The sequence below is a fragment of the Pezoporus wallicus genome, unplaced genomic scaffold, assembly GCF_028554395.1.
Source record: "Pezoporus wallicus isolate ANWC-B61680 ecotype Strahan unplaced genomic scaffold, APGP_CSIRO_Pwel_v1 contig_4722, whole genome shotgun sequence".
NCBI classification, from domain to species: Eukaryota; Metazoa; Chordata; class Aves; order Psittaciformes; family Psittacidae; genus Pezoporus; species Pezoporus wallicus.
The window spans coordinates 2,416,793-2,439,360 of record NW_026641840.1 but is presented as its reverse complement, the minus strand read 5'-3'; the positions used below and the strand labels follow the sequence as shown (position 1 = coordinate 2,439,360).

Here is a 22,568-nt window from a genome sequence, read left to right as displayed (position 1 = left end):
ACCACTACATGAAATGCTGATTGTGTTCACTGGATCAGGGAGCAACTAAAGTCCATGGCTTTGCCACAAGCTGCCACATAAAGGAATCATAGACTGGTTTGGGTTGGAAGGGACCTTAAAGCTCATCCAGTTTCAACCCCCTGCCATGGGCAGGGACACCTTCCACTAGAGCAGCTTGCTCCAAGCCCCTGTGTCCAACCTGGCCTTGAACACTGCCAGGGATGGGGCAGCCACAGCTTCTCTGGGCACCCTGTGCCAGCGCCTCAGCACCCTCACAGGGAAGAGCTTCTGCCTAAGAGCTCATCTCAGTCTCCCCTCTGGCAGGTTAAAGCCATTCCCCTTGTCCTTTCCCTACAGGCCCTTGTCCAAAGCTCCTCTCCAGGTTTCCTGTAGTCCCTTTAGGCACTGAAGCTGCTCTAAGGTCTCCCCTTCAGGGCCCTAGGACCCTTCTCTTCTCCAGGCTGAACCAGCCCAGCTCTCTCAGGCTGTGAGAATTGGTGCCCTGCTCCTCTCTGCAGGCAGCTGATTCTAGGGAAGGCACAAATTTAAAACACAATTCTCATTTTTTACCTTATTTCTTACATTTGCAAGACTAATTTGTTTCTCATTTACCAGCTCACTAGGACTGTCCTATCACCAGGCTTATCCAAAGTACCTGAGAGTCCTTACTGAGAGCACTGCCTGACCCCAAGGAGGTAGTGACTTGTCTAACATGCCCTTCCAATTCTTGTAGTAGCAGACATGGAGTACCCTCACTGGCTCTGCCAGCACTCACCTGCCCTCACCAGTCACTGTTAATGTTTAGCCTGGGTTCCCCCAGCTGAGTTAAATTAAATACCTGTGACCACATCCTGCTCACACTGATCACAGGATAAATCATTCCCTTCCTCTTTGAAGGCACATTTGACACACCAAAGCTCATAACCCTATTCAATCCCCTGGATTAAACCCCTCCAATTCTTTCCCTCTGTCTTCTTAAGACACATCTTCAAGACATTCTGCCTTTCTTATATGTTTGGGTTGGAAAGGACCTTAAAGCTCACCCAGTTCCAACCCCCTGCCACAGGCAGTGACACCTTCCACTAGAGCAGGTTGCTCCAAGCTCTGTTCTTCTTTATATCTAAACCAAATCTCCCTGTTTCACTTTGAACCCATCACCCCTTGTCCTATCACTACAGTCCCTGATGAAGAGCCCCTCTCCAGCATCCCTGTAGGTCCCGTTCAGACACTGGAAGCTTCTCTGAGGTTTCCATGAACCCTTCTCTAATTGTTACACTCTACCAGACTTCACTGCTCTGCAGCTTTCTTAAATGGCAGCCCCTGAAGTGGGCACAGCCCTGGTGAGCCCTTGCTGGACTAGAAGTACTAAGGAATGATTACTTGCTTTTTACCTAAAACACCTGCTCTGTCACAGTACAAAAGTGCTCTCTGCAACAGCACCACCAGTTCCTTTATTGCTGCTCTCAGATCACTTTCCATGCCACTTTCTATCCATTAATTGTGCAGGTGGATGATCCCATTTAAGTTCAGCCCTCTCCCCTGTCCCTTCTTCAGTCACATACTTCTTATTCCTAATTGTTTCTTCCATCTTTCAAAATCATGTTGAATTCTAACCCAGTTTGCTCACAGCCTTTCCTGCTTAGGGTCTGGTATGATTTAAACCCCTGCCCCACATACTGCAGTGATTCATCTACCCCTTACTTCAGACTACCCCATATAAAATGGATGAGACCTTTGCAATGGGAAGGAATGGGCACTGACACACAAACAGGCAGCAAAGACAGCTCTCACTCCCTCAGGGTGGAATCACAGCAATACCATTCACACCACAATGTGCCATTTATGCACCTACCTTTAATTTTCTGTTTGTACTCTTCTGGTCGGTGGAGGTACATGGCTGCAGCATCACCATTTAGAGGATCTATAGGGTTGGGATAGGCCAGCAGCTGGGGCAGGAACGATTCAAATATATTGGTGAGATCTGCAAGCAAAAGACACAGACATAGCCTCAGAGTAAGCCTCATCCATCAGCCTGCACTGACACAGCAGCACAAAGCTGCAAGCACACTAAAAAGCTGGGCACAAGTCAGAAAGAAAGGAAATGGTTTTGGAAAGCACAGACATGGTTGGTAAGAGAGCTGCTGCTGCTGGAGGAATGCTGCAGCTCCTCAGCTAACTGTACCGAACTCAGCATCCCAACAATGGAGATACAGAATCCCAGACTGGTCTGGGTTGGAAAGGACCTTAAGCTCATCCAGTTCCAACCCCTGCCATGGGCAGGGACACCTTCCACTAGAGCAGCTTGCTCCAAGCCCCTGTGTCCAACCTGGCCTTGAACACTGCCAGGGATGGGGCAGCCACAGCTTCTCTGGGCACCCTGTGCAGCACCTCAGCACCACCAAAATAAAGAACTTCTTCCTGATCTCCAACCTAAATCTCCCCTGTTTCAGTGTGAACCCATCACCCCTTGTCCTATTGCTACAGTCCCTGATGAAGAGTCCCTGTCCAGCATCCTTGTAGCCCCCCCACTTCAGATACTGGAAGGCTGCTATGAGGTCAATATAGATATTTAGGGGTTAAGCAAAGCAGCAGAAGGGCACAATTGTATCCTGTTTTTCCACTGAAGCTCAGTCCTAGCTTTAAAAAAGGGTAAAACAAGCAGTGCTGTGCTTCATCCCTCATTGACGTCTTCTGCTTCTTTCTATTAAGTTTTTACGTGTCTTCTGCACCACTGATGTACTGATGACTAAACTGATGTATCCTGAGCATAAAGCATCTTCCAGAGTGCTTTAGATAACTGTGTTACTAGAAAGAGCAACCAACAAGTCCCCCCCAAACTCAAAACAATTCTCAGAATGTGAAGGGCTCACATTAACACCTTGGTGCCAGTTGGCACCAGTCAATAAATAATCCACAGCAGGAAACTTACTTCTGGTGCTGAGTAATTGTGGATACATGAAACCCTCTTCCCATATCCCTAAGATGAGAAGGGCCACACTTGAATTGTGGGGGTGTTCAGAAAGAAGCCCTGCATCATCATTCCTCCTCAGGGCCTTCAGGAGGACCACAGGCACCCACACAGAGCTGAGATTAAACCCCCAGGGCAGGGCTGTGGGCCAGGTTTCCCTTTAGCTTCTGGATAACTGCTGATGGAGACAGAGCAGCTTCTGTTGTATGGGGTTTTCTAATGGATTTCATCGATATTCTACACATTTTTCTATCAGGATTCCCCCTTTCCTCCCTAATTAAAAAGTCTTTCATGGTAGCAGAGAAACCCTGCTTTGGATGAGCATCACAAGTCCCATCCAGCATGGATCTAAAGGGAACTATCAGAAGGGAAGCCCAACACTGCCCAGGATCCACCATGTGAGCAGCTCAGCCATCTCAACCTACCTCTGACAGGAACAAGGCTGTGTGACTATTCCCAAGCCCAGACAATGCTGAGCTCCTGGAGCTGCTAAATTCAAGCAGCTCTGATGGTGGGCAGGGATCTCAGAGCCATTAACATTCTAAAGGAGTCGGCACAAATGGGTGGGCAGTTGGTGGGGAGAGATCTCCAAGTGCATTTAGTCCAGCTCTGGGCTGCAGTCATAGAAAACCAGGCGCTAACTCCATCACCAGTGAAGATACAGCCTCAAAAGAGCTGCACAGTAAGTCCAGATAGATCTTTGCTATTGCCCCATGTTACCACCTCTAGAGATCTACCAAAGGATGTGCTTATTTGATCTTACTTAAGAGGATCAAAGGAGACTTGATGTTTTGTGAGTTCCTCCCTCCTCCATCAACACATCAGACACCATGCTATGACTACTTCAGTCACCCACTCAGCATCAACCCTGCTGAGCAGGAGGAAAGACCATGGCTTTATGTACTCAGGAGCATGCATCACCCAATTCCAAGAAGTAATGACACTGACTGCTATGGAGAGAGATCAGCTGGTCTCCACTATACAGGTACACCACTAAGAAATTAGGCCATTTTACCCTGAAATCTCTGCTATATATAAACTGTTGCCCACCCAATATTGGCTGAGGACAGTGATGAAGCACTTTAGAGCACACATTCTACAATGAAGCACTACAGCAACTGTAAGAAGGATCCTAATGCAAAAAGGAGCCTCAAAAAATGGGGAGTATATAAGAACATTTTCTGCTGTGGCAGTGGCTTGCCCTTGGTAAACCAGTTAGGCCTCCTAGGATTGGGTTCAGACACTGTCAGCAAGAAGTTGACTTTAGTTTGTGACAGCACCTGCTTTGGGACAAGCCTCTGCACAGAGCAGGCTTAAATCAAGTACCTCTTTGTGGCCATTAGACAACTAAGATCTCATATAGGCTGAGCAAGCAAAGCCCTGGAAGGACATCACAGTTCACAGGACACACTGCAGGGATTTTATGAGACTTCATAATTCTCTTTTTAAATCCCCCAAAGTAGCACTGGTTTAGCAGGAACGAGTTGAACACATGCAGGAAGCCCAGCCACAGCACTAAGGACTTCATTAGGGAAGTACAAGGGATCTAACCATGAGGTCCTCATGAATTCATTAGTGGTTATTCTGGGTCTCTTCCATCTTAACTGCTCCTTGAATTATGTGACCCGCACCCTCTGCAAGCACAGGAGTGCTCTGTTTTGAAGGGGTGACTCTCCAAAACAGAGCTGTGCTGAGAGGCACTGGGGAATATTATTTCCCCCTTTACAATGAGGGTGATAAAACACTGGCCCAGGTTGCCCGGAGAAATCAACCCCATCCATGGAGACATTCAAGGCCAGGCTGAATGTGGTTCTGAGCAACCTGATCTAGTTGAAGATGTCCCTGCTCATTGCAGGGACTGGACTAGATGAGCTTTGAGGGTTCCTACACCCCAAACTATTCTACAATTTTCATTTCATGTTCAGAAATGGGTCATTTCCTTACGTCACATAAGGATGCAAACCCCTGGAAGTGAAGAGGTGATACAGGTACCCTAGTGTCAATGTCTTCCAAGAGCAGGGGCAGAGAGAATGCAGTCACCCCAGTGCCCTCCCTGCAGCTTCAAGGCATCCTGCAGCAAGGCAAGGGATGTCTGCAATGAGATGACTGTCAAGTGATGCACTTTCTAATGCCATGTTTCACCAGCTGCTTTGGAAAGTGCTCTCTACCTTCAAGCTGCCTAAACACCTATCACAGGGAGAAACGCAGGAGGGTTTTGCAGGCTTGCTGATATGAATACATCCCAAGCACAGCAAATATCAAGCTGTTTTCTTCTACCTTTATGAGCAATGATGACAAAAATACAGTAGCACTCATTAGGAAACCTCTCACAGGAAGCCTTCCTATGGAACTGTTTGGCAATAGTGCAGAAACCCCACTGTGGCCTTCTGTGAGAGCGTGCTGCAGCACAGGGAGGTTATCTATGCATGGCTTCCAAAGCAGAACCCAACTGAGCACAAAACCAGCATCACACTGGTTGTACTGGGGTGATTTTGTTCTGTCCAGCCATCCCCATGATGCGCAGGTGGCATTTAAGGCTGTGGAACAGCAGCATCAGCTGCAGTGAGCTGGATTCATGCAGGTTCAACCCCAGCAGAGGGCTTGGTTTGCTAACAACTGCCTCAGGCCCTTCCAGGACACAAGAGCATCCTCTTCGTCCATTAGCAACACCACCAGGGTCATGGCTAAGCTGGTCTCTCATAACAAACCCATGTGAAGTGTGTGCCATGCATCTACCACAGGAGGATTTCAGGTGTTCAGATGAGGAGTAAAGTTCAACAAGTTGCTATAGCAATTTCCCACCCAGGATTCACCAAGTCTGGTATTCCCTTACAAACTGGGCTGGCGAGGAAGGGAAAGCAGCTTGTCTCTCTAGCAACTGCTTCAAAGCTTCAACATACATAGGTAAAATCAGCTTTTCATGGAAGAAGGGGAAGGATTTTACGTGCTCGTTCCCCAGATTGTCTTCCAAAAAGCGGAATTGGAAGATCTGAAGAAGTTCGCATTTAAACGAAGCCAACCTAGGCTAGATATGCAGCTGTACTCCCTTGAACAAATCCAGCTTGCCCTCAATGCTGTTTTAATGGGCCTTCAGCTACCAACTGGTCTTTTTATGCCTCTAAAAAGGAGAGTTATAACCAGAAACGACCTAATGGGAAACCCAAAACATCCTGCAGCAAGCAGTACAGTCATGAGATGCAATCCCACATCTCAGCCTGCAAGGAAACGATGCTGCCATCACAAACAGGAATGGTTTTTGGTGCCAGCTTCTGCACAAGTAGAATCATAGACTTGTGCACAAAGAATGCCAGCTCAAATGCATGTGCAAAACATGGATGGGGGAGCTGGAACTAGGTTTACTTTAGATGCAGTCATTCTTTCAATGCTGAATCATGGTGGGGTGCTGTTGTGCAGTTGACAGACAATGCCAAGCAATGGACTGAGCAATCCTTGGTGAAGCTTATGGGATATTTTTGCCTTTCTGGCATAAAAACAGTTTACAAAAGTACCATCACGTGAAAACCTTCATTTTCAGGTGATCCTGCCTCAGTGAGGAGCCTAAAACTTGAGTAAAAACCCCCACCAAACCCAAACAACCAAAGCTGGCCTAAGTTCATGTGTCTCCAGTAAGCAGTGTTATGTTAACACACCAAACATAGATGTTCATGTCAGGTGCTTTCAGGGCAATGCCAAACTCACCGTAGAGAGCTGTCCAAGTTTGATTGATTACATCTAGACATACAGTTCCTGACCTGAAACATATGGAAAGGATGGAATTAAACACAGTCACACTCAGAAATACTCCGGGGTTTTAATATCCTCTACTCCCCCCCCTTACCCTGTGCCAGTTTTTCAGATAAGCTGTGATTTACTCCTATCTTGTGGTTAAGAGGAGGGGCACCCTTTAAATACATGATGCCAACAAGGAGAGGGACTACAACCTTGAGTTTTCTTTAAGTGAAGCCCATTGCAATACAAAGACCATGTCTGCAAGAGAATCTGCAGCATGCAGCTCCCTGCTGTTACCCACGGCCTGACCCACTCCTGAAAGTTAAGCTGTGACAACATCCACATCTATCGAATCCCCCAGGCTGGATTCTTAGGTTGATGAAAGCATCATTCAACTCATCAGCATTATTATTGTGAAGCCAAAATGCAGTTACAATTAGGTAACTCCTCAGGAAGCCCACACACTGGGGATTTACTTACGCTTCGTCAATGTTGGGATGGAAAATTTTATTCATGAATCCTGCAAAGAAGAAAACAAAGATTTTTTTTCCTTTATTTTTTGTACAAGAGAAGTCTGGAATTCACTGAACAAGGACCCATCTGACTGGTTTCAAAGAGAACCCAGCCTTAGCTATATATAGCAAGGTAACCTTTAAAATACACAGGCAACGTTCTGACCCCAGGGCCCTTATCCATCCCCTTGAAATTCAGCAGAACCCTCTGCTTCCAGTGCAGCAGCACCACAAAGGCGTTGTGGTTCAGCATTACCTTGAAAAGAGCTGCCCATCGGCACAATGGAGCAGCCACATCCAAGGAAGTGTTCTTAAAAGCTGTAAGGATCTTATGAACAAACACTGCACACAAACTGAAGTTTAATATTTGCTTTAAGATGAAAGGGTTGATAATATCTCCCAACAAAGACTTTCTATGAACTTGAAGTTGCACCACTGATCATAGAATCATGGAATCAACCAGGCTGGAAAAGTCCTTTAAGCCCATCCAGTCCAACTGCTCCCAGCACTGCACTAAATGCCTCGTCTCCATGGTGGGTGAACACTGGCAGGGACGGCGACTGCAGCCCTGCCCTGGGCAGCCTGTTCCAATGCCTGAGCACCCTCTGGGGAAGGAATTGTTCCTCAGCTCCATCTAAACCTGCCCTGGTGCAGCTTGAGGCCGTTTCCTCTTGTCCCATCCCTTGTTCCTTGGGAGCAGAGACCCACCCAGGAGCAGAGAATGAATACTTCAAGTTTTGCATCAATACAGCAATAAATTCATCAGCTGGTACCTCTGGTCTCCTACAAAATAGCTCAGTTGCAAGGTCTACAATAAGAGAGTTCTCCATGGCTTTGTCCACATTTCAGACTTGCAGATTTGACAGTGCTTTCTCTGTTCTGACTTGCAAATTAAGTTGTTAAATAAATCCTGTGGTTTCAAGATGGACAACATCAGGGCAGAAGATGCCTCACACCTGAAGGACTGTATCTGATAACAGCAGCTAGTGATAACCTGTGTCTTCCAGCTGCCTACTTAAACCTCAAGTTCAAGTATGGAACCCCCAAAACACTCCCCTCTTCTCCCACAAACAGAGCTTATAAAACAAAGATACTCAAGGAGTTATAACACACCACACTTGGCACCACAGTCTGTGTAGAGGTAAAGCACATAAACTCCAAAAGCAAAGCTCAGTGTTTCAGATGATGCAGAATCTGGCTTCCAAACTCTTCCCTTTCCTTTCAGTAGGAGGAACATAAATAGCTGGGTGCAGGACACATCCCCAGTGCACAACTGACATGCAGTAGGGATGGAAAACTGGCTTTTCCAGTTATTTCACTGTCAAGCGGATTGAGTATTCCTACACTTCTGTTGGCTTGGCCAAATCATTTGGGCTCTGCCCAGAAGGGCTGCAGCAGCCTTGGATCAGCACCAGGTTCAGCTGCTTCCAGATCCAGAACTTAAAAATAAAACCTTCTTTCCTCTGTTGTACCTCCATTCTGCAGCCTGTAAAGCCCTACAGACATTGTCCACGTGGGAACTGTACCTTCCTGCAACAAGGAATAATCTACTTAAGCCAACAGCAACGATTTCTTCTCACAAAGGTCCATGTTTATATAAATGGGTGAGAAATTTAGGTCTGGGTATTGACTCAATCCATTTCCAAAGCTCCTTCCAGGACTCAAAACCACACAGAAATCTCTCCAGAAGAAATACATCCCTGTGTGTCATCCAGGAACCCCCCTTCCTTTATCCAGCCATTCCAGACGAGACATGGCACTAGCACTGATGCACCATCTCTGCCCAAACAAGCAGCAATCGTGATTTGAGGAACAGCATGGTTCCCATCTGGGGTAAGAGCTGACATATGGATTTAACTCCCTTTCTTTCCACGTATTATGACACAAATATCATTCCATGTTTACTTGTTCTGCTTGGGTTTTGCATAAATACAACAGAGGGCTGAAACGCTGCCCGAAGCCAGAACAATCTCTACAGGAACCACCAAAACCTGCATAAATAAACCCATGCTAACAAGCATCTTTTTACCTTGCCATCATTCAGCTTGAAACACTAAAGCAGGCTCAAAACAGGAAGTTCCATCAAATATTTACATTATGGCAGCTCTCACAAGTTTAAATCAGGTCATGGATCCATTATGCTGGCACTGGAGAGCTGCAGAGAGCACTGATCCCGATTCTAAATCCTGGCTGTCTCTTAGGGGAGAAAACAGGAAGGAAAAGTTAAGCTTCTGCTAAAGCAGAACAGAAGAGAGGATGGGGGAAGACACCAAGTAACAAGAATAGGATGGCAATGTGTAGACCTGCTGAATTAAACACACTCTGTTCTGGTAATCTGGAACACAGAGTGTCTGTCTTTAATCCAGCCAGACACAGGCATTTCTCTGCCTTCTCTCATTTTGGGTTTGTGATCATCTCACCTATTTCTCAGTATCCTCTACCACAGTCACCTGCAGCTGTGCTGGAAACCCACCTGTAAGGTCTGGGTCAACTCCTCCTTCACACACTTTGGCATTTAAGCTGCGCTCCATACCCATGGAGAAGAGATTATGGTGTCTGCTTGAGCAGCTCCTGTGCTAGAGATCTGTAATTCTCTCTCCGTGATCTTTGCATCCACCCAAGCAAGGCACAATCCCTTCTTTCATTTGGAAAGCTTAAGACCAATGACAGTGAGAAACAGTTGTTCTTCAAGAAAGAACACAAACATCCTCTCCCTGTACTCCCTACTTCATAGGTTGTTACACCTTGCAACTCTTCAAGGTCCTCCCAGTCTCATTCTCCTACAGATATAAACTGCCCAGGCGAAAAGCAGCTATGTTCCTGTTCATATCTTTCTTTTTCCTGACCTAGAAATAAGCCCAAACCATTATCTCCTCCTGTATTTGAAGTGTAAAGCTTCCTGCAGCAGTAAGGCACCAACATCGCTCCAGTAATCCCAGCTTGCTCTGATATGTAGCTTTACACCCACAAAAGACAAAGCAGCACAAACATCCATGTCAAAATGAAACTCCAATTTAAAGAGGAAGCCAGGAGTAAGGAAAACCAGCACTCCCAAGCCAGCATAAACACTGGAGCAGGTTTACTGCCAGTCATGAACACAGCACACCCCAGTTAATACACTGTGCACAACTCAAGGCGAGGGGTCCATAACGGGTGCCAAGGGACAGGCGCTTGATTTTGGGCTCTCACCATGGCCTGAAGCATGGAGTCAAGGTCACAGACTCAGCAGTGGTGAGTCTGTCTGCAGGACTGGTTGTAAACCCTTATTTAACATTTAAACCCAATGTTCACACTGAACTGCGGAAAAGTCAAAGCTCAGGAGGAATCTGAGCAGCAGAGTGGCTGCAGTCCACCCTTTCCATAGAGGCACTGAGCTCCAGGGTTGGTTTCAAAGGTAGAAAGCAAGACTGCCTAAAATCTATATGGACAAACTGCCCTGGGGTGATAACAGGGTAAAAACCCCTATACATCCACAAAGGGGTTACACACCAGAGAGGGAAGCACCTGTTCTGACACTGGAAGATGCTGAGGCCAATATGCAGATGCTGACCTTCAAACAGGCTGGTATTTCAGCAACAGCCCTGCAGAAATGAGTCCTTGGGTGGACAAAAACCTTTGAATAGTAGTTCTAAATAAAAATCAGCTCACTGAAAGGCTGTCAATCTGCCTGGTGCTGCAAACACAGGGACATGCATAAAGCTCCAGCAGCATCATGTGCTCCAGGGTGAGATGAAGTTCTCTTACTGTGCTTGCACATCAACCATGGATGGGGCTGAACATCAAGGGCCTTGACCTGTAGCTGAGGATCAAGTCCTGTGGCTGGGTGACAGCTGAACACACCCGGTGAGCAAAACCAGAGCAGAAATAGGGAGGAATTGCAGACTTTGGTGTGTCTAAGAACCACTTGCAGGGACAGTGACTCCAGCCCTGCCCTGGGCAGCCTGTTCCAATGCCTGAGCACCCTCTGGGGAAGGAATTGTTCCTCAGCTCCATCTAAACCTGCCCTGGTGCAGCTTGAGGCCGTTTCCTCTTGTCCCATCCCTTGTTCCTTGGGAGCAGAGCCCAGCCCCTCCTGGCTCCATCCTCCTCTCAGGCAGTTGTAGGCAGCAATCAGGTGCCCCCTGAGCCTTCTCTTCTCCAGACTGAACCCCTCAGGTCCCTCAGCCCTTCCCCATCACACTTGTGCTCCAGGCCCTGCACCAGCTCCAGTGCCCTTCTCTGGCCCCACTCCAGCACCTCAATGTCTGTCTTGTAGTGAGGGACCAACTCTTGGACAACTCCAGACTAAGGCTCCCAAGAAATGGCTTGAAAGCACTTGAGAACCAACCTGCTGTCATAAGCTGCTTTGCCAGCAAGTTTCTCTCTGAGAGCAAGAGCCCCAGGATAACTTGGGGAACACAGAGGACTCCCAAGGCACCTCTTGTCCTGTAGTCAGGTTCCCTACCTTGGTACAGACTCCATGGAACCACAGAATGGTTTGGGTTGGAAGAGACCTTAAAGCTCATCCAGTTCCAACCCTCCTGTCACAGGCAGGGACACCTTCCACTAGAGCAGGTTGCTCATCTTCCATTCAGGCAAAATGGACTCAAAACTTGGAGATAAGAGGGATCAAAGTCTTGGGCTGGAGACTTCCTACTCGCTCCTTCCACAGCTCCATCTGCACAACACTGTTCTGCAGCAGCGGAACCCTCTCTGCACTCCTACGTCCTTCTCGTCCGAGTCAGGAGCTCGCTGTGATCCAACAAGCAGCACTTCAGCAGGTGGCCTGGTGCTCATCTTACCCAGCTGAGTTGGTAGGTTAGGGTGAGAGGTCCCCAAAAGGGACATTTTTTCTCTCATCCAAGTGATGCTATTGCTGCTAGCCCTGTGGAAGCACGTGGAGGGAGGAAAAGCAGCAATTCAGTACATCCCAACTTCCCAGCATTGCCTCTTCTTGCTCAGGGGGACCAACCCACACCAACAATCAATGCAAGAGGACTTCCCACTGGCTCTGGGGAATGTGGAGCTGGTTTCTATCTATTCACCCTTCCCAAACTCACCACTGCTTGCCCACATGTTGGCTCTCATTGCTCACATAATAAAGCCAGCTGGGCACTTCTCTACCTGAACAACTTTGACAGCACATTCACATCTGTGTGACACTATGGTGCCAACAGTTGATGGGACAAGTGTTATGTCACAGCTCCTGACTTTTCAGTGGGGCAAGACTGACCAGCCTCTAAGTTTCCTTTTCCATGGGAGATTAAGGCCAACTGAGGAAATGGGTCAGACTGGCTGGCTGGTGAGGTGGGAAGGTGGTTGCAGTGAGTTTTAAATGCCACACCAAATCAGTGTGGCTTAGGTGACCACCTGAAGCTTGGAGCAGAACTATATGCAGAGAGATCAGCACACAAAAAGCTTATGTACAGCACAGAGAGGTCAAGAGCAGGCCTTTCCCTCTGCTGCTTTTAAACCACCAAACAACCTGCCTAATGGAAAAAGATCACCCATGTACTTGTGCAGTGTTGCCAAATGGCCAGATAAGATTGGTCTAAACTTGATGTTTTTAACTCCCCCCTCCCCAAACACCCCAAAGCCTACAGGGGAACATACATTTAATTATTACTTTTAAAAACACACTGCACTCATTTCAGGGACAAAGTTCTTGTGATCATGAGCCTGCCACGCACCATGGGTTGAGAAACTGTGGTAGGGTATAGGGAGAGGGCACAAGAGCAAGACCTCTGCCCCCAGTACTCAACTTAATACCTGTTCCCCTCTGCAGTGGAGCAACTGGTTTAGCACGTGGCTGTTCACCATCTGAAGGGCACAAGATCATAGATCACAGGATAGTTTGTGTTGGAAGGGACCTTAAAGCTCATCCAGTTCCAGCCCCTGCCACAGGCAGGGACACCTTCCACTAGAGCAGCTTGCTCCAAGCCCGTGTCCAACCTGGCCTTGAACACTGCCAGGGATGGGGCAGCCACAGCTTCTCTGGGCACCCTGTGCCAGTGCCTCAGCACCCTCACAGGGAAGAGCTTCTGCCTAAGAGCTCATCTCAGTGTCCCCTCTGGCAGGTTAAAGCCATTCCGTTGTCCTGTCCCCCCAGGCCCTCATCCAAAGTCCTTCTCCAACCTCCTTGTACACCATGCCCACATGTAGGATCTGCCTACCTTGGCGGTATGCACCTTGTCCAGTGCTCAGGTCACTAAGATCTCACTGACAAAAGCAAAGATTCCTTTCTTAATGAAATTTGGAAGTTAGGAATCCATTCAGAGCATTAACTCTGGGTTCAGAGTTAGGACTCTGAAGTCAAATACAACACTGTGTGCTCAGCACAGAGGCATTCACTGCATGGCAGTGGTGTGAGGTGCTGTGTAACATCAGCTTGCTAACAGAACTAGAACAATTTCTATTACCACACTCAAATTCTTGCAGCTTTTCAAAACAATACCATAAATAATTCCGTGGCAGCTTCATGAGGCAAAGATCAGGACAGAAAACCACAGCTGCAGCTGATGGAAAATAGCGGCAGAGCTGTAAACTCCAGACCTCCTGCTCAGAGTCAATCACTGAGTGGTCCTTGGAAGCTGAAAAGCTGCATCCACACACTCACACTGGTGCTAAGAGCAGCAGTCTCTGGAAGAACATCCAGATCTTAGCACACAGCAATTGCCCACTATCAGTTCATCTCATTGCTTAGGTGCACCATCACCCAGGCTTCAGAGTCTGGCCCAGAACACAGTGAATTTGTGCCAAGTCAGGCTGAAAACACCTACCCCATTTTATCAGTATCTTCCCATTCTCTGACTGTAGCAGGGAGTCTGCAGAGGGGGCAGAGCTGTGCGTCAGACAGGAGTGGAGATAGGGATACAAACTACCTTTAGGTGTCTCATTTTTCCCCTCAGACAAAGCCAAAGCACCTTTGAAAGCAGCAGCGTTTTCCCATCACTTATAGGTCAGACTAAGGGGCAACAGAGAGGGAAGAGCAAGCTCAGAATGGTCACAGGCAATAAGTGACTCATGAAATTCTACGCAGCAAAATGTAAGGCAATCCAGAGAGGAGCTGGAATAAAAATAGCTGCAGTTCAAAAGCACAGGCCAGGAGAGATCCGTTAAATCCTGGCTGGAGCTAAACACCTCTTCATTCCTCTATTGGCTGCCACAGTGTCTTGTGATAGATGTACACATCCACACATACTTCCATGTGTTTTGTGCGTATACTGACCATTTGGTTCAGCAAAACACTTTGAGAAAGGTGAAATCTAAATGCAAGCTATCTGCAGCTAACTGGGACAGAGATGGAAGGAAAATGAGAGCTGGGGATAAATATACAGAAGTGATTTGAGAAATGGAGGCTCTGAGCATATTGTACACAAGCTCTGACATTTGATTATTAAGAAGCCAGTGTTGGCCTAATATTCCTGTAGATTTGAGCAATAAAATAAGCGCCACCGTGCTGTCAGGTAAGAGCCCAGGCTCCCAGGTTCGTATGTTACTACTGCTCTTATCATCTGAGCAGAGCAGGACATTCCCACTGTGCTTCTTTCCATGTTTATGGCATCAAAGAGCGTTAATCTCCGGCTCTTGGCAGGAATATGGACTGATTAAAAACATGCAGGAGTTACACAAAGTCTTCTCATGACCTGGGAGCTCCGAACAGGACTTGAAGTACTTCACAACTCCCCTTTGGAAAAGCAGGAACAGACTAAGCAGAAAGTTCCCCTTAAGATATTCAGTCCCAGAGGAAAGGGAAAAGCAGCGGAGCTGTGCCAAGAGGGTTACTGAAATCATCAACAGCTCAAAACACATTGTCTGGGTGACAGCAGAAATGGAACCAAACATCTAGCAGGGGAGTGCTTTGGGTCCTCATAAGCACACAGGGATCTTTACATTGATAAAAGGCTCGGGAACAGCAGCATTCCCTGGCTTCAGGAATTGGGTTTGTTTTACCAAAGCGCTCAAGTTCAGTTTTGTTTCCAACCTGAAGATGTGGCTATTTAGGTATGATGAGTGGAGTTAGTTCATCTCAACAGGAGCACTCGAGCCCAGAGCCAAGATGACAGCCCCACATCTGGCTCTGGTTAGATCTGTGTTCTTCCAGGATGCATATTCCCCTTCTTCCTCTATGTTGTATAGATTTTGTTAGGCAAAAAAATCACCCTGCACCAATATGGGATCTGTCAGATTACACAGCAAAGAGGAAGCAAGGAACAGGCAGTGCCAGAAACACCAGAGAGATACTGCAGGACATGCTGAAACACCAGAACCTCTCCCAGGAATGGCTCTTTTCACAGAGATTCCAGGATTGGTTTAGGTCTTTAAGCAGAGACATTTACCCACACTGCCAGGAGAATGCTGTCGCTGGAGCAGCACCATTTAACAGACTACAGCAATAACTACCAACCTGAGCAGGGCAGGAAGTGAATGCCACACGTAGTTGAGAAGGGAGCTATGGATGGGGAAAGGGAGCTAAGATATGGCAGAAGAGCCACCACACTGAGCAAAGGCTTCTGCTGAAGACCCTCAATAGTGAAGAAGACCACCGCTCATTTAGGGTTTAAGAATAGGGCCTCACCTCTCCAGATGACAAATCTGAAGCCCACTTTAAAACCCTTTTCTATTCAGGTTTGTCAGTCACACTTAGAAGAGAACACCAAGTTTTCATGTACCTTATACTTATGGTGGGATAAAGGCAATTTGAACAGACTAGAAAGCAACTATTAGCAGTTATTTGTCAGAAGCAGCTCTCTAGAACTCATGGATATGCTTCAACCCATCATGTTCCTTGTTGCAAAAAGCCCATACCATGCTCAAGACTGCATTAGGATGGAAAGAAAACGTTAGCCTACAGTAAAAGGAACAAGGAAAGCTGCAAGGGCATCACTTCTGCTTTAAGCTTCAGCATAAAACTGTAATTTATGAAAGGAAAAGAATCTGCTGCATTCTATACTTTATACAAGCTAGTGAGTGACTTCTACAATGTGAACTCTGCATGTCATCACCACAGTGGGAGCTATGTGGTGGCGAGAAGACAAGGCTTGCAAACAAGCTCCATGAGTGCTTTAGATGACCTTCTGTCTCTTTACAGAATCTACCACCTCTGAAATCCTTCACTTCTACCTCCTTCGCATCAGAGATTGTCACAGCAAGTTTCTTCCCTACCAATTCCTACCCCTGCGTTATCCGGAGCTCAATCCCAACTCCTGCTAGGTTAGGACACCCTTGCTCATTGGAACACGCAGATCTAGGAGAGGATCACGTCATTTACAAGCCTGTGAATGCTCCCAGCGCAGCTGGGATGAAACCTTGCTCTGGAGCTATCTGTAATGCCAAATCCAGCAGTATCAGGCACTGCACACTGAGCCTGCCCCCAGAGCAGTGGTGTGGAGATCAGGCTGTCCCAGAGGAAGGGGCTGAGACATCACTCAGCCCTGGCCCCTCCAGATAAGCTGGGCTGGGGCAGCAGAGATGGGAACCAGACAAAGCAAAACAAACCTCTTCCTGCAGCTGGCTGGGAGCTCCCACAGGTCCCAGCTCTCTCCTTGGCACTTCCACTCCTTCCTCCTCACAGCAGAGCTGAGCCCTGCTTTGCTAAGCCAGTTCTTGTCTAGCAACAACTGTTTATTCAACCTGAAACCTCAGCTGCACACTGCTTCACTTGGGAGTGAACCTGCACTTCCAGCAGCCCTTGCCCAGCACAGAGCAAGGCAAAGCCCCAGAGCAAGAGCCAGCATTTGGGCAGCTTAGAAAGAAAAGAGGTGGTTTCCAGCCACTGAAATAGACTCACAGAGAGAGAGGGAAGCATGCGAAAAGGTCTTATGAGTCCAGAATAAAACAGTTGCCACACAGTGGGTATAACAGAAAACTGCTGTACTGAAAGAAGACAAAAGCAACATTAAAAGGGCCAGAGCAATGCAGTGAAAAGGGGGAATGGCTTTAACCTGCCAGAGGGGAGACTGAGATGAGCTCTTAGGCAGAAGTTCTTCCCTGTGAGGGTGCTGAGGTGCTGGCACAGGGTGCTCAGAGAAGCTGTGGCTGCCCCATCCCTGGCAGCGTTCAAGGCCAGGCTGGACACAAGCGCTTGGAGCAAGCTGCTCTAGTGGAAGGTGTCCCCGCCTGTGGCAGGGGTTGGAACTGGAGGAGCTTTAAGGTCCCTCCCACCCCAAACCAGGCTGTGATTCTGTGATCATTTAAGCAGAAAACAACTCCCTGCACATCCACCCCACCCCACCTCACAAGAGGAAAGGCCATCCTCGTGGTGTCCGTTCTGAAAGTGCAGCTGGGTTCACTCTGATCCCAGTTTACTCCCAACCAGCACGAAACAGCCTCCAAGCCAAACCACCCAAAGGTCAAAGCTACCACCTTCCATGCAGCTAACCAGAGCCTAAATCAACAGCACAATGGAGTTACAAGAGCCTGGCCAATGTTCAGCTGAATGCCTTCAAAGGCTACTGGAAAGAAGGTTTGGTTTTGCTTTAAGGCAGCAACCCTCATTTCTAATACGCACAGACAGAACATCAGGAGAGAGAAAAACACATCTTGAGTAGACCAGCACCAAAGCAATGAACAGCAAGAAACTGGGTTTAAATGGTGAGTTTGTCTGTAGCCAGCCCACATTTCAGATTGCCAATATGACAGTACCCTGATGCGCAGCAGGGAAATGACTGGCACCAAATAACACGCTGTGGATCTCATAAGTGGTCTCTAACCCAAGAGGTCTATAGCAAATTTCAGAGTTGACTCAAGAGGAAGGGCAAAAGGGTTCACATAGTTACAGCACCACTGTGTTGTTACTCAGCTGTGTGCTTGTCTCTGTGGTTCAGTTAAAGTCTCAGCAGTAAGCAAAGCTAAAGGATAGTGTAAACCCAGTGTTGCTCTTTCCAAAAAGGCACAGTTCATATTTGGAACTAGCCAGATTATTTTTCACACCAGAGAGCTTAAATAGAAGGCACTCTCAGTGGAAGAGTATTTTAAGAAAGCAGCTAATACTTATCAACTCCAAATCAGGATGTTGATATTGGAAGGGACCCATCTTGTCCAACCCATTTAGTCAAGTTTCCACATCATTTCTCCTCAGGCAGTCTTCTCCATTCTTTCCAGTCCTCTGTGGCTTGAACCACAAGCACACCCTTCTGATGGAGAAGTGCCATGTCACTGAGTTACCAGCACTTACTTCATAAGCCAGAATAGAGATGTTGGAACTTCATGCATCTGCTCCAGTTTTTCAAGCACTGTTTGCTATTTTATTTAGAGCTTAAGTGACTGCAATAAAGCTGTCTACCGAAGACATCTGAGCACCATTACCCAAGGACAAAGGCAGCATGGATACAGGCTAAAGAACATTTCCTTATCAAACTCAGAAGTGAAACACGGCTGACCAGTCCAGCCAGTTGCCAGATTTCTTGGGAGAGGTCCCTGCTTCATGCTCTTCCACATATGCTTCATCCAGTCCAAGAGTACAGAAGGTTCACTTCCATCCACTTCTGGACATGCCAAAAGCTAGGTTCACCCCAAAACCATGAACATGCACCAAGGTCTTTGTTCTCCATACTAAGAGAGTCATTTTACATAAACAGGCTCTACCACACATTGTGGTATCCTGAACCTTTCCCATGAATGGAGCTATAATTAAAACCACACATGGCGAGAGACTCAGTTCATCCACACATAAATGTGTGACCAAATCCCATTTCCAGCTCCTAAGCGTTCAGCCAAAAGACCAAACTTCCTCTCTGCTTAGCATGTGGTATCTGGCTATCTATGATACAGCATTCTGCAGACCTAAAGTAAAGATCTTCTGCTTGCACTGAGGGTTGATACAACTTCACCTGCAACAGTGCTGCAAGCAGTGATCTCTCCTGCACAAACAGCAACATGATTTTGATTAGAAGTGGTTATTAGTTACCTATAGATGGCGATTTAAAAGGGTATTTATCAGGAAGGTCGACTCTAACTTTCCACACTCCACCTTCATATGGTGCTGCAAAGAAAGAAATGCAGGTGTTAGACACTTCATAGAGAAGAAACAGAACTGCAACATGAAGCAAAACACAGCTTTGGATGAATACTTGGCTCCATCAGGGGCTAAGATTTATATCAAACCTCCTACGGTAAAAGCCTTTTTCCTGTGCTGCCTGACAGGAAATCCATGATTTTAACTGATACTGCAGCAGATCTCAGCACAAAGGCACAAGAGCTTCTTCAAAACACAGACTTTGGAATAATCTACTTACTTTTAGAGATGTTAACTATATTAGGGCACACTGGAGACCTGACTTGTGAGCTTGGCATTAGAAAAGCCATTTGTATTACAAACTCCACCAAAAATTCCGATGACTGATGCAAAATTTATGAGCCAGGTCTAGAAAAGCTAAGAATCAATGGAACAATGCTGAAGGCCATAGCAGAGGGCTTAGCTGTCCAAAGGCTCTGCTCAGCTCCAAGGGAGATGGTTCATCTGCATTACTGCTCACTGCTGTGTTTCTCCCCGCCCTTGAATAGCCTTCCAACACTGCTACCCTTTGATTTCTCAGCCCCATTTAGATTTGCTCATCACTTCTTCCACTCCCAAGGAATGTGTCATTTCAGTGTTCCCCACCATTAGCTTGTTTTTATAGAAGGGCTGGGTCATACACTTACTTCCTTGTGGTCCATAAAACTTCACAACAAATTCATTGAGTCCTCCTAAGATTGTGACTTCGTGCTTGCTCTCAATACTGATGTATTAAGTAAAGGAAAACATTCTGGCTGGGAAATAAAACCCATTTACTCAGATATGGGCAACCAGAAGCCTGTCAAACCAAATAGTTTCAACACAAATCTTCAGATTACGCTACAACGTGCAGTTTAAGCATCTTGACACATGCAAGTGACCACGCCACCACAATGACATTAGTAAAAGCCTGTTCTAAGGATAAAGAATCCCTCCCCCTGTGCTCAGCAATCTTGAGATGATTTCTCCCTTCCTCTCCGAGCTGCTCAGTGTTTCCATCTACTTGCATGCAGCATAAACTCCGATTTAAGAGGACAATGAGTCCCTGTCAGAGGCATATTTGACATGTATTTGGACTGTGAAAGGGAGCTAAAAGTCTAGAACTAGCCCCAAAGCCTCACCACACACAGACATGAACCCAAGGGGCAAGGCTTGGAGGTGAGGTGAGGACTCAGACCTCTCTCCAGTGCTCAGGAGCTGAGCCACAAAGCACAGACCACTCACATAGAAACCTTTCCTCTCTTGCCCTGATGAGAGGAGCAGAACTATGCTCTGACAAACGCAAGAGCTGATGAACTCAATTCTCCTTGGCTGCCTTCGGCACTGTCAGATGGCCTCCCGCAGCTACGATGCAAATGATGACAATCTCATGTTAATCTGACTTTGTGAGACCAAAAACCTCCGTGTCTTTGGAGACATGGCAGAAGGGTGAGATTATGAGGCACAGTGTGAGAAGAACAAGTGTATTTCTCAACACTGAAAGGCAAGAATCAAAGCAGCAGTGCTTTGGGAAGAGGGGAATATGAACAGAGAGGCAAGAAATCTTCATTTCAAGTAAGGTTCAGTGAAAACAATTAAAGGTGATGTTTCAGCACCTGAGCTTGCTGAAGAATCCTGCTCTAAATCAGGGTTAATGGATTGTGAATAATATCCTACAGCAATTGCCTTTAATCAATAATCTCAATATGAATTATGAGGGAAGCATCAGAAAAAACACGGAGCAGGAGGAAAATCAAAGGTTTATTCCCACCTGAACTTCAGACTGCAGCAGCTCTGCCCCTGTTTGAGGGAAGGGAGCAAGAACAGAGAATATCAAACATGAGATCCTTCACATCACAGCAGTGAGCTTGGCAGAAACACTCAGGCTAAGAGGAACTGAAGGCAGGTTCCCTTTAACAACCAAGACTTTTCACTGATGCAAAAGGTTTTCTGCTTTCAAGGCACAAGATTTGCCCACAAAGCTCTCCTCTGTGTGCCTTCATGGCACTGGGCACACACACATACACTCACTTGAATATTCCTGATCCATCAGGAATGTAACTGCCCAGGACCGACTCCTAGGAGCAAATCTCAGCTCTGGTCTATCCCTGAACTCACATGATGATCCATTAAATCTGCTTAAGGTGCGTCACAAACTAAAAGAAGAGGCTTCTGTATCCCAAAGTACCAATTCAATCCCAGCAGTCTCTGTGTGTGCTCCTCCGGATTTATTACAGTTCCTCAAGTACAATGGCTCCCAGATTGGATGGAGTTTCCCCACAGTGCCAGCTCCAAGAGAGTTTGGATGCAACAACCTCCTTCTTCCCCTCATTCTCATGGGGAGGGAAAAGAGTCTGGTTTGGCTCAAGAGTTCTCTTGGTTCAGCATAAGCTGCTCTGCCCTACAGTGAAATGGCAGCAAGTATCTGGCAGTAACCCAAGAGCAGCTCACAAAGGGCAAATCCATGCCTAAATGCCCCAAATGCAAGTCATTTCTCTCCCTAAAAGCCAACAGGCATCTCTGGGAATAGCTCCATCCCTCCAGGTTTGCAGAGAGGAGCTTAGTGTCATATATATACAACCAAGCATTGCAGCGTGCTTCAGAGCTGGCATTAAGGAACACTGGTCACCAGATCATGTCAGCCAGTGCTACGATAGGAGGTTTTAAATATAGGCTCAACTGAGGTTAAAATGTACACACTCATCTAAGGGACAACTACTCCAGGTTGAGAAACAGGCTCTTACACAAACGTTTAGTGCTGAAGTATGATAACACTTTCAGCAGCACCATGGATCAGGTTAAATACAAATGGTTTGACTTAGGACTAAATCAAGTCCCACTTAATAAAAAGCAGCTCTCCCAGCCTGGTCCTCAGAGCCAGCTCCTGAGCAGCTGAAGGCTGTGATGCTCTGCAAGTTAACACTGACCATAAATTAAAGCAGAGCTTTCTGCACTCAGGCTCACTCCTGGTGTTCCCAACTTCAGAAGACTATTAGTAAGCAACGTGGTGCCATATTTGACTACTGGCCCTGCTGTGGCAAGGGCCTAAAGTCCTACAAAATACCCCAATGAAGTAGTAAATGAGTTAAGTTGACAAAAGGGAAATGTATTGGGAGGCAGATGGGAGGTTTGGGAACAACCACATTGTTTACTGACATGATACAAGAGATTAAGGACAAACAAAGTAATTTTCAGCAATAAAGCTCTTGTATCTACCCAGGGGAAGTCTCTGGAAATGCAATAGCAGAAATAAGGTAGCTGGGGAAGTCCTTTTTTCCTGGGCACAAGGTGAATTCCATGTGCCAGCATCTCAAAAATCCCACTAACAAAGTGATTGAGAGCACTAGTCAGGGAAGTACACGAAGCAATTACAGAAAGAACATTTACACCCTAGGAGCTCCTTCCC

At 46.8% G+C, this 22,568-nt stretch overlaps 1 protein-coding gene across 2 annotated transcripts in view; it reads right to left on the bottom strand.

The window, feature by feature from the left end:
- Positions 1–22,568, bottom strand: part of UBE2H (ubiquitin conjugating enzyme E2 H) — a 51,433-nt gene that overhangs the window by 4,734 nt on the left and 24,131 nt on the right. Inside the window, exons 2-6 of one of the 2 annotated variants that reach the window (XM_057425478.1) lie at positions 19,831–19,907; positions 19,097–19,171; positions 7,178–7,217; positions 6,668–6,720; positions 1,853–1,981 (exon numbers count right to left, since the gene is read on the bottom strand). In XM_057425478.1, the coding sequence (XP_057281461.1) occupies positions 1,853–1,981; positions 6,668–6,720; positions 7,178–7,217; positions 19,097–19,171; positions 19,831–19,907 (374 nt within the window). Of the gene's footprint in view, positions 1–1,852; positions 1,982–6,667; positions 6,721–7,177; positions 7,218–7,982; positions 8,120–19,096; positions 19,172–19,830; positions 19,908–22,568 lie in introns of those variants that run through there. The other variant, XM_057425479.1, reaches the window with a different exon arrangement.